We start from the raw sequence: 14,901 nt of genomic DNA, 5'->3' as shown, positions 1-14,901 counted from the left end.
ATTTATAAATGTACCTGTTGCAATGCAAAAATTTAAAATTTCCATAACTTATATACTCTCGCAACAAAGTTGCTAAAGAGAGTATTTTAGTTTTGTTCACATAACGGTTGTTTGTAAGTCCTAAAACTAAACGAGTGAGATATAGGGTTATATATACCAACGTGATCAGTGCGACGAGCAGAGTGGAAATCCGGATGTCTGCCTGTCCGCCCGTGCAAGCTGTAACTTGAGTAAAAATTGAGATATCTTGCTCAAACTTGGTACACTTATTTCTTGGCACCATAATAAGATTTAAGATAAGATGCGCGAAATTGGACAACTACCACGCCCACAAAATGGCGATAACCGAATATCTATAAAAAGCTATAACTAAGTCATAAATTAAGCTATGAAATTTGGTAAAGGATTGCGCTATGAAGGGGCATTTTTGGATGTAATTTTTTGACGAAGTGGGCGTGAGACCGCCCCTACTATGTTTTTTTAAACATATCTCGTAAACTACTAAAGCTATATCAACGAAACTCTCAGGAGTTGTTTTCTTCAAGCATATCCTTATACAGTCCAAAAATGAAGGAAATCGGCTTATAACCACGCCACCCTCCCATACAAAAGTTCACAATTTCACAATTTTAAATGGGTGTGGCTCCGACCACTTATGGGCCAAAAACCATATCTCCGAAACTACTCGACCAATTTCAATGAAATTCGATTCATAATATTTTCCTAACATCCCAATGATATGTTAAGAAAATAGTACATCACCCTTATATCGAACATGAGGACCTCAGAGCTGCCAATAAATTGTTTATCGAAAATATAAGTAAGTCTCTCAGATATTTTGAAAAGATTGATAGGGAATATTTCTCTTATAATAATTTCTCTCCGTGTCAAAAATGAGTGAAATCGGGTCGTAACTCCCCCAAGCTCCCATATACCTAATATTAGAGTTTTCAAACTTTCAATGGACTTTATACCATATACATATAATATAATATATGCCGAATATGTGAGTAAAATTGTGTGTTGTACTAATAAATTTAAATAAATAAATTGCGAAAGTATAAAATGTTCTGTTACACCCGAACTTAACCCTTCCTTACTTGTTTTAAATATCATTGAGTTTGATCTACATATGTTTTTGAAATTACAAATAGCAATAGCAATGCTGTCATGACGTCATTAACATAGTATTTGCTGTCGTCATTTGCTAATTGATTAGGTTATATCATACTTTCTACTTTTGTAGATTTGATAGAAGAACTTACCATTACTGATAACATGTACTTAAACTGTCTTGTGCACTGATCGGTTATACAAAGTGGGGATATGAAATAATTGTCCATGGCTGTATATAGTAATAATATTTTTTGTTTGCATCACTGCGCGAAGTATTCGTTTGATTGGAAGGATTTGTAAATTAAACAATTAATAGGCCAAAGATAATATCATATAATTTCAGAGAGTCAGTGCATATCATATTAATTTATACGCGTATTCCAATTTCCACACTTGACTGAATACCATAATTTATTCAATACAATAATGTAATAGAAATGATAATAATTTGTTTATAAAAAATATTGTTATTTGGATAGGCTTGCAATAACAAAATGACTCTTGGTGAAGTACATAATGGGAATGTGTCGTCCCTGACAAAGAATCGAGATATGAACGTAACGCAAACCATTGATACACAACAACAGAACAATCAGGAGCAAACAGATAAAATGGCTTTAGCCTCAGTAAACGAAAAGAACAATGTTATAAATAAACATGCAGCAGCAGCAGCTGTAACATCATCTTCAAAACAGGTGAGTAATCTTATAGATATAAATAATTGGTATTCGCGTATACAATCGTCTAAATTTATAAAATAAAATAATGTTTTTTTTTCAACTTTGAAGTATATAATTTAATCAATTAATTAAAATTCTCTCAATTTTTGTAAGGGAGATCTAGTGTGAGTCAAACAAATATTAAAACAGTAAGCTTTGTAAGAATTCAAATAAATATACATCACGAGAAATTTAACAGCATTTGAAGTACTGTTCTATGATCTGCAACATTTTATGGGCCACAACATTTGGTTCAGTTTATTTTTAAAGATATGTACCGAATAACAATAATTATTAATAAGTGGCATTAAATGACATTATTACTCCATTATTCTTAATAACAGCTTCACATTTGCAATTCAATATATGAAAAATTATTTTACCCTTTAATATAAAAATTTTCAATTGATTGTGGTTGACCCGTCTTTGCGCATGGCAATCCAATATCCTAACTTGTTCCTTGGCGAAAAAACGCCACTCAGTCCATCATACTTCAGCAATAGGAGAATCCATCAGGACAACACCAAAAACTATTCACCGGAAGCAGTCACGGCGGCCCTCCGGTCGCACCCTGTAGCAGAACCACTTGTAACATTTTCCCGTTTCCAAGAGAGTGGGCACTAGTATAGTATATATATATCCATAATATTGTTTTGACTTTATTAAGTTAAAATTAGCGATATTTGACTACAACCATGCATATAATATTTCCTATAGAACACAATATTAATTTCCATCTGGGTAATTTGAATTCATCTCGATTAATCAACTATACAGGTTTTGTCAGCAATAAAATAACCGAAATTGTTTAAAGAAAAAGTGGTCCCTTCAGAAAGCTACATGGAATTGAATACTTATATACTATATTTAATTAATATACACTGGTCAAAGAAAGAGTTCAATATACATACATACAGGGCTAGTCAAAGGAATTTACACATCAAACATGTATTTTAATGCCGTATTTTGTGGGCTTTGATTTCATATATACTCTAAACAAACATTTGGCTATATAAGGACATACAAGCATCTCGTCGACTGTGAAGTATTCGGAGCAAGAGCAAGTAAGATTTCTGACAGTTTTGGACAGGGATACAGTTTTGGATGAATTTGTGAAACACTTTAGAAATAAGGGTAGTTCTGTCATTTAATTTTCAGAAATTCTAACTACTAGGTGTTTAGTATTTGTAACCAGTATTTTTCTTATTTCCTCCCTGTTTATAATAATTAACATTATTTGCTTAATTATGAAAGTATTCACTGAATACAAAACATTTTGTTGTTTGTTTTGCACTTCCATTTTTTTTTTACATTTATTGTTCTAATTGTGAGTTTCACACTGTTAGTGCAAAAGCATGTGGAACGGCAATAATCCGAAAGCGAAATTTTATAATATTATTAGTTGTATGTGTTTGTGTAAGCGTAGCCATACACATGTAGTGCAAACTACTTTACAACTAGTATGAACTACAACCCCAACTAAACAATCCATTGTATTTTGTCATTGCAATGCATATTTGGTTTAATTTCAGGTTGAATTGAAAATTTAAATATTTTTTCACAAACCACTTGCAGCATCAGGAAAGGAAAGGTATATTACAATTCGTATCAATTCTGTGATATGGTGACGAAAGCATGCGTAATCTATGTTGTGTGTTATGTACCATAGTTTCAGCTTTGACCTAGAGTTCTCTAGTGCTAGGTATGACACATTTTTAGTATGTATGTGACTAAGAACATAAATAAATGAGTTCACATATGTATAACTATTGTTATTCAACACTACATATGTATATATGTATGTACATGAATACTTCAGTATAATTATTCGCTATTTACGAAAATGATCATAACATTTTAGTTTCATTTATCGTGGATTTGTAACATTTAATGTCGGTGATGCTTGTATGATGAGATCATTTTAATTCCCGTTTCACTATATAATCAAAGCTAAACTCAATTAAGCAAATAAAGTATGATAAACAACAACTCTTTGGCCTCGGCAATGGCAATATGTACCAGATTTTTGTTTTTTAATAACTGTCACAATTTGTAGACCGAACTTAAACGAACGAACTATTGGGAAAACAAGATAGGACGGTTGATAAATATTTTCACATTGCATTCCATGACGTTGGGAATTGTTAATAAAAATTGATGCTTACATATTCCACAATATGTACCGAGGTGTCCCCGTTGCCAATAATAAGAAAAATAATTATTTTCTTATAGCCTTGACATTGACTGACGGCAGTATTAATTTTGATTAACTCGTTATACAAATTGGTAGGTTATAGACGTTAGCAAAGCGAGATAGTAAGATAGAAAACAGCTGATTGGCATTTTAATAATATTCTCAGTTTGTTAGAATAAAAATGATAAGGTTGTTAGCCGCACAGTTGCTATAAAATCACTAGTTATTAAATATATATACATATAAAGAAACCTTTCAAGCAGTATGCATAAAAGTTCATAAAATCTAAAAGTCTTATAATAATATGAGACTATATTCTGCTCCAAAAAACTGAAGCTATTGCATTGTATGCGTTAGATTTTTGTTTACATTTATTTCAAAAACAGCTGTCAGTGTTTGTTGTTTTTCATTCACAATAGATTACAACTGACTATTTCTAATAATGATGCCACAAGTTCTGGAATATTTCTCTAATATTAAGTAACTCCTGAATTAATGCGGTTTAATGTAGTTAATCGGCATTAACGCTGTCGTCTGTCAAGGCTATTACACTAAAAACTACCAACACTCGTATACATTACGTTAATAGTAGTGTTCTCAGTTGTTAGTCGGTATTTGTTTGTAGACTTTAATCTTGACCTATAGCAATTTATTGATTGGAGTCAAAAATTGCCGCGTTACAACTGCTTTCGCATTACCTTATGTTCCATCTAGAAACTGTATGAAAATATATAAAAAACTCATACTGAATTCATATGCAAAACTTTTTTCAAAACAGTTTTCGCAAACACTTCGAAATATATATTTAAGTAAACAAACATTGCAACATATTTGAAAATGCATTAACTCAATAGTCGATGCATCGTGAAACAGAAAATCAATCATCACTAAGAAACTTGCTTTTTGCTTTTGTTTTTGACATTTGAACATACAACCATAGCGGACTCAGTTTGATACGCTTTTTATTATTTGTTTTATTAGTTTAGATCAAATTTGTGATTATGATCTTTTTTTTTAATGCTACGGACTAACTGCTGCTCTTAAAAAATATTATTAATTCAACTCTTAGCTGTACTTTTAACCGTTTTTAATACGCTTTTATTACCTTCACTAGTATGTATGTTTGTTTGTATGTTTGTAACTTTTTCCTCTGCAAGATCGCGATCAAAAGTGTGAGCAGAAAAATGCTCTTAAAAGTATGCAACATATGTATATAAATAAATATCCCTTATGAAAGTATACTTTTTTAGAAAAGCTGTGCATACTTATATAGCGGAGAATTTAAAATGCAAAGAAGCACTTAACAAAAACGTGTGATAACATAAATGTAAAAACAAGTAAGGAATGGCTAAGTTCGGGTGCAACAGTACATTTTATACTCTTGCAATTTATTGCTATATTTTTATTATGATTAAAAGTTTGAAACCCCTAATATTAGGTATATGGGAGCTAGGGGATGTTATGACCCGATTTTAACCATACAGTGGCACACTATTAGAATAAAAAGATTTCCTCTGAATTAAATTAAGATCTCTGAAAGATTTACCGACATTTTCGGTGAAAAATTACCATAAGGCACGGAGTTCTTCATATTCGATATCCGGGGCATTGATAAGTTATAATCCGATTTCGACAATTTTTTCACAAGTGATGCCGCAGATCATACATATATTCTATGGGCGCTAGAGTATTTGTGTAAAGTTTTATTCCGTTATCTTTATTAGTTCCTTATGTATATATTATAAAGTGAAGGAATAAGATGGAATTTAAAATTTAGTTATTTGTTATATTGAGTTGTCGTTGTTGTGAACCGATTTCATCCATTTTCCACGCGTGTCATCAGGGTGTTTCGAAAATATTATATACCGAATTTCATTGAAATCTGTAGTAGTTCCTGAAATATGGTTTTTGACCCATAAGTGGGCGATGCCACGCCCATTTTTCATTTCGTAAAAAATCTGAGTGTAGCTTCTTTCTGATATTTCTTCTGTAAAATTTAGTGTTTCTAACGTTTTTCGTTCATGAGTTAACGTAACTTTAAGTAATTTTCAACCAAACCTTTGTATGAGAGGTGGGGGTGGTTATTATCCGATTTCAACTATTTTGTTGTTGTTGTTGTAAAAAAACGGCATAAAACATTCATAATTTTGAGGAATGCTGCCGATTTGACAGTCCTTGGCCGGAAAAAAATCCGGGTCCGTTCCGGTTACGTAGAACCGACTGTCGTGACGTAAGGGAACTGACTGCAGAAAGTTTTGTTTAGAGAGCTACTTTCCCTAAAAAATTACATCCAAATATGGCCCTAGCTAGTGTGATCATTCGTACCTAATTTTTCTTTTATAACTTTATTTATAGCTTAGGTAAGAAAATTTAATGTGTTTTTGGTTTTCGCCATTTTTTGGGAGTGACAGTGGTCCGATTTCGCCCATTTTCTATACCACCCGTCCAAGGTATATGTGTACCAAGTTTCATTAGGATATCTCCATTTTTACTCAAGTTATCGCTTGCACAGACGGACGGAAGGACATCCGGATTGTAACTCGTCTCGTCACCCTGATCACTTTTGGTATATATAGCGTGGGTGCTTTGTATTATAATTTTCTCATATTGTGCAACTCACGATATTTAACCTAAAAAAAAATTGTTTGATGTGGTTTAAAAGCGTGTTTTTTATTATTTTTTGTAATTATATTTATTCTCTATATGCGCTCGCCAAAAACAAAGCTAAACAGCTGTTTGCTAAAGTAAACTATGCAGTAAAGGTGTTATTTAATGTCATATAATACAACGCAACGTTTTTCAATGTTATTTACTGTTGCATACCGTTGATATATAAATACTGTAGACAAACTGTAACGATAGTTTGCCACACTTGACACTTGTGTTATTCATGAACCCTACCTTTTTGCTGCAAACCATATTTGTGGCGCATACTTTTATGGTAATCCATAGACAGGCGTGTAGTACATATTGTAGCATGCCACAGAAACCATATGCGTATCAAAGGTGCTCGAAAACAAATGGTACGGAAACGGTACCAATACGATGCTAGAAACCATTGAAATTAGTGGTGTTGTGAAATGTATTACAATGGCACGCACACCGAGATCTTTAAGCTCAGTTACCACAAATATATGTTTACTGACAATTGGACATCTAGTAAAAAAAGTTATTCAAAATAAACTGAAACCAAATTTGAACATAAAACAAATTTTGAAAATATTATCAGAAAAATATGCTAAACACTAATAATTATAATAGAAATTAATATTTTAATGTTGCTAAGTCGAGTTCGATTTACCTGCTATTTGTTTAAAACTTTATTTGGTTTCAATTTATTTACATCAGCTAATGGATGCCAGCACCATAGAATACTACATGTATGTCACTATGCTTGTACATGGTTTCTTGGCTTTTATTGTAGTACACATTGTACGGAAACCATATCTCTGTCTATGGTATTACCCTATTATATATGTACATACAGTAGGGTGTTGAGTATTGTCATGTACTTATAACTTCATAAACTACTAAACGAAAAACTAAAATTTTGTATGTAAGTCAATTCATGTACAATTGTTAACCAATAAAATATATAGAATAATTCCTACGGAATGAATTAACAAAATGTTATCAACTCACATGTACTCACTCAAACCATTGGGCATGTTTATGGTTAAACCTTATTTTTAACAGTTATCACAAAAATCATTGTAACATAACATATCTATACTACTATTATAAAGAGGAAAGATTTGTATGTATGTTTGGAAAGAATAAACTCAAAAACTACTGTGCCAATTTCAAAAATTCTTTCACCATTGGAAAGCTTCACCCCGAGTAACATAGGCTATCTCAACCGTCTGGAAATAGTTCCCAGGTGAGGGTATCAAAAAGACTCCGTGATGGAGAATCTTAATCTGAAACTAAAAATCGAAAACTTATAACTTAGAAATGTATGTTTAAACTCGTGCGAAGCTGGAGCGGTCCTCTAATCTTATATATACATACATTGGCATATCTTTAATCTATTGCTGCAAAATTGTATTTGGAAATCCATACCGCTCCCCCATCGGTCCCACTTAAGCGTTATCATTATTTTGGTGGCCTTTTCATTACAACTGAGCGCAGATTTTTAAACTGATTTGGAGCTATAGCACTATTTAAATAGAAATCTTTGAATATTAAGTAATGTTTTCAGTGAGTTTGGAGTTGCAACTCAGTTGGTTTGTTTAGAGCAGCAACTCCTATCTGCAAAGTAGCAAAAATAAATCCATGGCCACTAAATTGCGATAACCGAAAAGTTATGAAAGCAAAATTGGATACAGTGGATCACACCAGGAAGTGCATAAAGTTAAAGCAAAAAAGGACAATACAAATTGTTTTCTGTAATATTTGCAACTATATATATAAATTATAATAATATATATAAATTATAAATTTCTGCTAGAAACGAAGTGACAAAGTGCTCAGCTTTAAGTTTTTCCCACCAAAGAAAATTGGGCAACACTATTGCGCACGATTAAGAGGACATTTAGCGCATTTTATCTATAGGAACTACTCGACAAACTTTAACTAAATTCGGTTAGTAAAATTTTCTTGATATACAAATGTTATAGTTTAAAAATGGACGATATTGGTTCACAACCGACTGCCATATACCACAATTTTGAAGTCCAACCGAATCGTTTACTTCGCAAACTATAAATTAAGTATCAGTGGAGATATCGAAGAACTTTGTAAAAATACTGCTTTTATAGTGAGACATAATTTCTCTGTGCAAAGAATTATCAAAATCAGGTCAATACTTCCACCAGTTAACTAAATTTTAAATATTAAATGTTCAAAATGTTTTAAATTTTTTTAATTAATCAGTTACAGAAAATCTAAATAAAGTAAAGTAAAGGAAATTCTTTCATATTAATAATTTGGTTTGGAAATAATATCCACACTCGTGTACGTTTTTCTTTTCGAATTACAATATTCTAAATGACGCCCCTGTGAGCCACTCCACATGTAAATCTTTATAATTATTTTCACTATTGTTTTAATATATATATGGAACAACCTTCAGATGAACAAAATTTTTAAATTTAATATAACATGTGGTAAAAATGTAAACATCGTCTAATACTTTATTTCGAGCGGAAACATGAGCAATTGTTACGCTTTGTTAATTTCTCTTGTAATCAAATTTTGATGTAAGAAATGTGGTTTTGTGCGATTTTATTGATTTATTAGCAATAGCAACATCATATAATCAAATGGAAGGAACACCTGTACATATGTATATCATAACTGCATAGAGGTAGTATGCCACCATATTTTATAAATTTATGTATACTAATGTTCCAAAGATAAAAGGACCTTTTAATTTCCTTAAATAAATCTTATCTGTTCCGAATTCGTTTCAATTCTTCTCCTTTGAACACTTTTTGAATAACCTTTTTTTTTAACCCTCTGTGACTGATGTGGTAGTCTAGCAGACACCAACAGACACAAAAGAGTATTTTGTACCGTTATTTTCCATACATCTACTATCTCGTTCTCTGTACCTTCTTATTGTGTACTCATGCCTATGTTAGTTTGTTCAGATCAATTGATGTAAGCACATGTGTCATTTTAAGCGAAAAAGTGTCTGCGAATCAACCACATCAATATTAAGGTAGGTGTCTGTGAGACAATAACATCAGTACTTTTGTTATATTTTCATAGTGTCTCCTAAACAACACGTCAGTAAAATTGTTATTTTTTAGTTTTGTTATTATGGAGCAATCAGATACTGATATAAAAAAACCTGTTATGATAGCAAATTACAACCATACAAAAGGAGAAGTTGACGAAATTGATAAAAAGTGTTAGATATATTCATGTAGTCGAAAAACTCTTAGATGGCCTATGGCAGTATTTCAACGAGTACAAGATATGGTTGGTTCTAATGCCTTTGTTTTATGTATATCAAATGGGTACTGACAGTGATGTAAAAATGAGAAGAAAAACATTTATGCTCAATCTGGCAAGAGAATTGGTGCTAGACCATATGAAATTCCGGGTGTACAATGAAAGGTTGTCACGAGAACTAAGAATGATGCTCACCAGGGTTCTTGGCCAAGATCTACCCCCTCCTCCACCAATTATTCAATCTAATCCACAAAGTGGAAGAAAATTGTGTTCAATTTGTCCCCAAAAAATAAAAAGGGTTAACAGGTATTGCTGTTGTGATTGCTTAAGGCCAATTTGCCTCCAGTGCTCCAAGCTTCTTTGGGAAACCTGCCAGGAAAAGTTGTAGATTTTATACATATACATATGATCTCAAGTCTTAAGACTGTTTAACTCAAGTGTAAATTAAGCAAAATCTAAAATTTTTGCTTCATAAATTATAACGTGAAATATTTTTTGTTTGTTAAGTTATAGGCTTTAATGTGCCATTTAACGTGTTTGTTAATTTTTTTTTTACCACTGGATTTGTTACTTTTTGTTATCAACTGTTAAATTGAAGTCTGAATAATAAAAAATTAAAAACATTTGTTCAAAAAAATTAATTTTTGAATTGTTTTTTGATGATCTAATACAGGTCTATGTTTTTTGCCGAAAAATCATGCCATACCGATAAATAACACATAACATCAATTTTCGCTTTGAATTAGAAAAATACCTTTATAAATAATAACTTAAACTTATAAACAATAAATAAAAATAGTTTTATTAGTTTTACAAAACGGAACTTGGAAAATATAAGACATAGAAATGGTGTCTGGCAGTCTACCACGTCATTAGAATTGTTAGAACTATATCACGTCAGTCACAGAGGGTTAAATAATAAGTAACAAATTTTAATCTCGGATGCTGTCTGCGTTCTATAGTAAACTAAGCAATATAAAATACTGTAACAGTCTTTATGACTTATAGACCGTCTAATATACACTAGTCGCTAATAGTAAAAGGGAATGAAATTACATAAAAGAAATAAATAATATAAGATCCATAGAAGAACTAAATTTGAACAGAGACGGCTCAGACAATCCATACCCCAAAGTGGTTTCATTACCTAAGATCTGTTTACATTTTTTTTTCAAGAAGGAGACGTTACTCTCTGACTGGATTATCAATGCAATAGATGACCTACACCAATGCGATCACTTTCCTCTCGATTCCTAAATTGAATGTTAAATTTTTCGTCGTGAGTTCAAAGTCCTGTAATAGATTTATCTAAAACTAGTCGTCCTATTGTAAATTTAAAATATAAACGCGTCTGGCTGGGTTTATTAGCATTACTGTGAGTACTGTCAAAATTATATCAGAGCATATGAAAAGAGACCAATTGTTTGCTTTGCTTCAAGCGCTTGATTTATGAAATTCTCAGCTATGAAGACACACGTTTGCGAAACGGTTCTGCGCAAGAAACGTGAAATTTCAGATTTGTCTCATAGCGACATCGCTAAAAAAATAATATAGTGACTCTTTATCTTTGAAAAGAAAAAACTTGTTTTAAGAGGGCTATTTTTTGTAGGGTTTTAAAAATGAAACCTTTAATTAAGCTTGATAAGGACCACGAAAAAATGGTTTTAAAGTGGTACCATGATTATACAGTGACCGTGGCTTTTGTTCCTAAAAAGACGAACAAGCAGTAGAAAATGAAAGGTAGTTTAAAGATAAATGACATTCATCGAGCACACATTTTATAAGTCTTGATTATTTTTTGGATAATACTGGCCCACTTTAATTTTTAAATTTTTCCATAAATGTTCGATAACATTTAAGTTGCGAGGAGTGTCTTATCTTAGCCGCCAGCCAAGATTTATATTTAAAATCATTATTTTTGTAGAATGAATAAAATTCACTAATGCCCACTTTTCGGGTGGTGACTGCTTACCTACCTTTTAGAATCATTATACCATCAATAAAGTGAATGGTGCCGACACGACTTGAAGACATGCAAGTCCATATAGTAACATATGCTTCGTGCTTTTCACTTTTTTGTGACACTGGTTTCGTATTCCTTGTTTGGATATCGCAATGCAAATTGTTTAACGATTTATTTGAGATTCATCAGTAAATAATACCTTCAATAGAGAAATATTACTAAACTTGTGTGCCAGACTACTTCGATATACAACTTATCGTAGACCAATCCGAAGCATTTTCAATCCTTTGCTTATGCATTTTTTGAACTGTTTTTGAAGTTCAACTGCAGATTTGTGGCGGTTTTCCGATATTTCGTTTAAGAGATACCGTTCATTTCGATGTAATAACTTGCGCCGATTGGACTGATCTATCCTTTTTGTCTTTTTGTAAAGAGTTCTTCTACAAAAGTTCTTCTTTTTCCTTTGAAAATAGATTCGATGTCATTATGTTTGCTTTTTGATTTCATTTGCATGGCCACCACGGGTACACTTGCAGAAGTCCAGACGCTGAACCTAATTTTCGACGGTTTTCAAGCATATACGAAGTGCATCAATCGTCGCTGGCTTGTTGGCATAGACCATAGGCCCCACAGGATATAGACACGACCGAGGAGACCAATTGACTCGGCCAGTTTATGTGATAACACGTTCACCAAACTTGGTTTTCAATAAATCTATTGTGACATTCAAGTCCATATCATCCAATTCGGCCCAAAAATATTCGGTTATCTTTCAGCGGTAGCTATTCCCATTCACAGTTACGTGCCGGTCTTGATAATCACGGAAGTAGTACCTCCCAATGACGCTTGCTTGACCAATAACGCATATTTTGTTTATTGACGAACCCTACTGAGGAGAAATGTGAAAAGAGTGGGAGAAAATATGACGTTATTTGCTGTCCCGATCGGTCTACTTTTGTAAAACCCTTTATAATATCAGATACTGTTGATTTACTTTTATTCACTATATCCGGGATTTCGAGTTTTTATACACGATAACTTGTATACATACACTATATCAATTACGATTAATTTGAAGTGTTATATCATGTTCCCACCAAAAATAAGATTCCATATTAAACAGCTGTAAAATATACGTGGGAGTGTTTCTAGTCATAGCTAGCAAAGTTTCTGCTGTGAAGCCATGAAAACAAATGTTTGTCTGCTTATTTCTGCTTACTGTGAACTTGTCATTTCTGGCACTCTTCCTATTCCGTAAAGTCATTAGCAGTCAACTAGTTGTTAAGAAGTATTCTTCGAGACTGTTTTTTCTAGCTGACCGAGACTGTGGAATTTTTTGACGTTTTGACATTGGTTTATTGCGCAGGTATTTATAAGTGGTTTTGTGGTATAGTGATTTGATCGATTGGCTACGCTTGGCGATTCGCAGACAGCTATTATTATATTCGTCTTGAAGACCATTTATCAGTTGTATTGCCTTTCAATTTCTACTTTTCTTTTTTTGCAGAATGAAGCTACTATTTCATTTCTTCGGGCAGCACGCAGTGGTGACTTGGGAAAAGTATTGGAGTTTTTGGAATCTGGACAGATTACAGATATCAACGCATGCAATGCAGTGAGTATAATGGTCTCTCGTATTATAAAAGTAAATCTTTAGCTGTATGCTTAATTTATATATACATATGTATATATAATAAACTACTCAAACTATGACAATAAATCTTGGTATTTCATTAAATGAAATGAAAATGTGTCAAATAAGTGAATACCCACATAAAATATTCCAAGAAATGGTTATATACTAAACTAAAAAATGTCTGGATTCCTGACCACAGCGGTAAGGCGGGAAATTGTAAGACTGATGAGCTTGCAAGGTCAGGAACGTCAATCTCAGTATTAGTAGTAGCCTTGGCTGTGTTAAGCAAGCGCTGGTCAGTCACTATCACTTGCGCAGTCGCCAGATCCTTCTGGCCAAAGGTGATTCGGTGGAGGTATACCCAGCACATCGCCCTCAGTAACACTTCCTTAGTCGCAGGGGTTCTTACTGGCCACAAAGGACTGTCTTTTATAGTCTAACAGCGCGAAATTTTTCAATTGAAAATTAAATTCCATTTAATTTTTATTTTTATTTAACTTTGCATTTAAGTTTTCGGCGTTTCACCATTATTGACATTTCCAAAAAATTAAAAGTCAGGGATGTTAGTAAGAATAACAGCTGATTCATGTAAACAAATAAATTGTATTTTTTGTCACAATGGTAAACAAATGGGAATTCAGCTGATAGAAAAGCGTAACCATGGTTACATATGACAGTATTTAAATAATATTTAAATGGCAAATCGTGACCATTTAAATATAAATTAAGTCATGGTGAAACTGAAATTAATTATTTTTCGTGAAACCGGCTGTAAGTGTGTTTACCAATGGGGGACAGCGTTACAACTTGCCTACCTAAGTCTTCAAACTAAACGAGTTAGTTAGGGTTATATACCAAAGTGATCAGGCTGACGAGTAGAGTTGAAATCTGGATATTTGTCTGTACGTTCATTCGTCTTAGAAATTTCGTAAAAATTTAGATATCTTAATGAAACTTGGTGCACGTGTTCCTATTGCAATGGCCGAGATCGGACCACTGTCACGTCCACACAATGGCCATAACCGAAAACTTATAAAGTGCTACAACTTCTACGACATAAAAAAAGTTATGAAAGCAAAATTTCGTACACAAGGTCACACTAGGAAGGTGTATATTTTAATGTAATTTTGTTGGGATAATGGACGTGGCTCCGCCCCTACTTAGTTTTTTTATATATCTCATAAACCACTAAGGCTATGTCAATCAAACTTTCTTGAGTCATTTCCTTTGGATTTTTCCTTATATAGCATGCAAATGATGAAATCGCATTATAACCACGCCTACCTCTTATACAAAGGTTGTGTTGAAAACTACTAAAGTGATTTAATTTAGTAAGGGAAAACACCAGAAAACATAAATTTGATGGTAAAAA

General features: G+C 32.7%; 1 protein-coding gene and 1 long non-coding RNA gene across 5 annotated transcripts in view; one reads left to right on the top strand and one right to left on the bottom strand.

Annotated features, from left to right (window-relative positions):
* The window catches only part of LOC105220277 (ankyrin-3), a 49,957-nt gene that overhangs the window by 3,055 nt on the left and 32,001 nt on the right, over positions 1-14,901 (top strand). For all 4 annotated transcript variants that reach the window (XM_054235631.1, XM_054235630.1, XM_054235632.1 and 1 more), the window contains exons 2-3: positions 1,596-1,811; positions 13,401-13,508. In XM_054235631.1, coding sequence (XP_054091606.1) covers positions 1,596-1,811; positions 13,401-13,508 — 324 coding nt within the window. The remainder of the gene's footprint in view (positions 1-1,595; positions 1,812-13,400; positions 13,509-14,901) is intronic.
* LOC128923145 (uncharacterized) lies at positions 1,634-4,363 on the bottom strand. Its single transcript, XR_008472187.1, has 2 exons — positions 4,001-4,363; positions 1,634-2,455 (listed from the first exon to the last, which is right to left on the bottom strand). It is a non-coding gene; the product is annotated as an uncharacterized LOC128923145 (long non-coding RNA).

The sequence above is a fragment of the Zeugodacus cucurbitae genome, chromosome X (assembly GCF_028554725.1).
Source record: "Zeugodacus cucurbitae isolate PBARC_wt_2022May chromosome X, idZeuCucr1.2, whole genome shotgun sequence".
In the NCBI taxonomy this organism is placed as follows: domain Eukaryota; kingdom Metazoa; phylum Arthropoda; class Insecta; order Diptera; family Tephritidae; genus Zeugodacus; species Zeugodacus cucurbitae.
The sequence above is the reverse complement of the archived record's forward strand: the minus strand, read 5'-3'. Positions and strand labels throughout refer to the sequence as shown.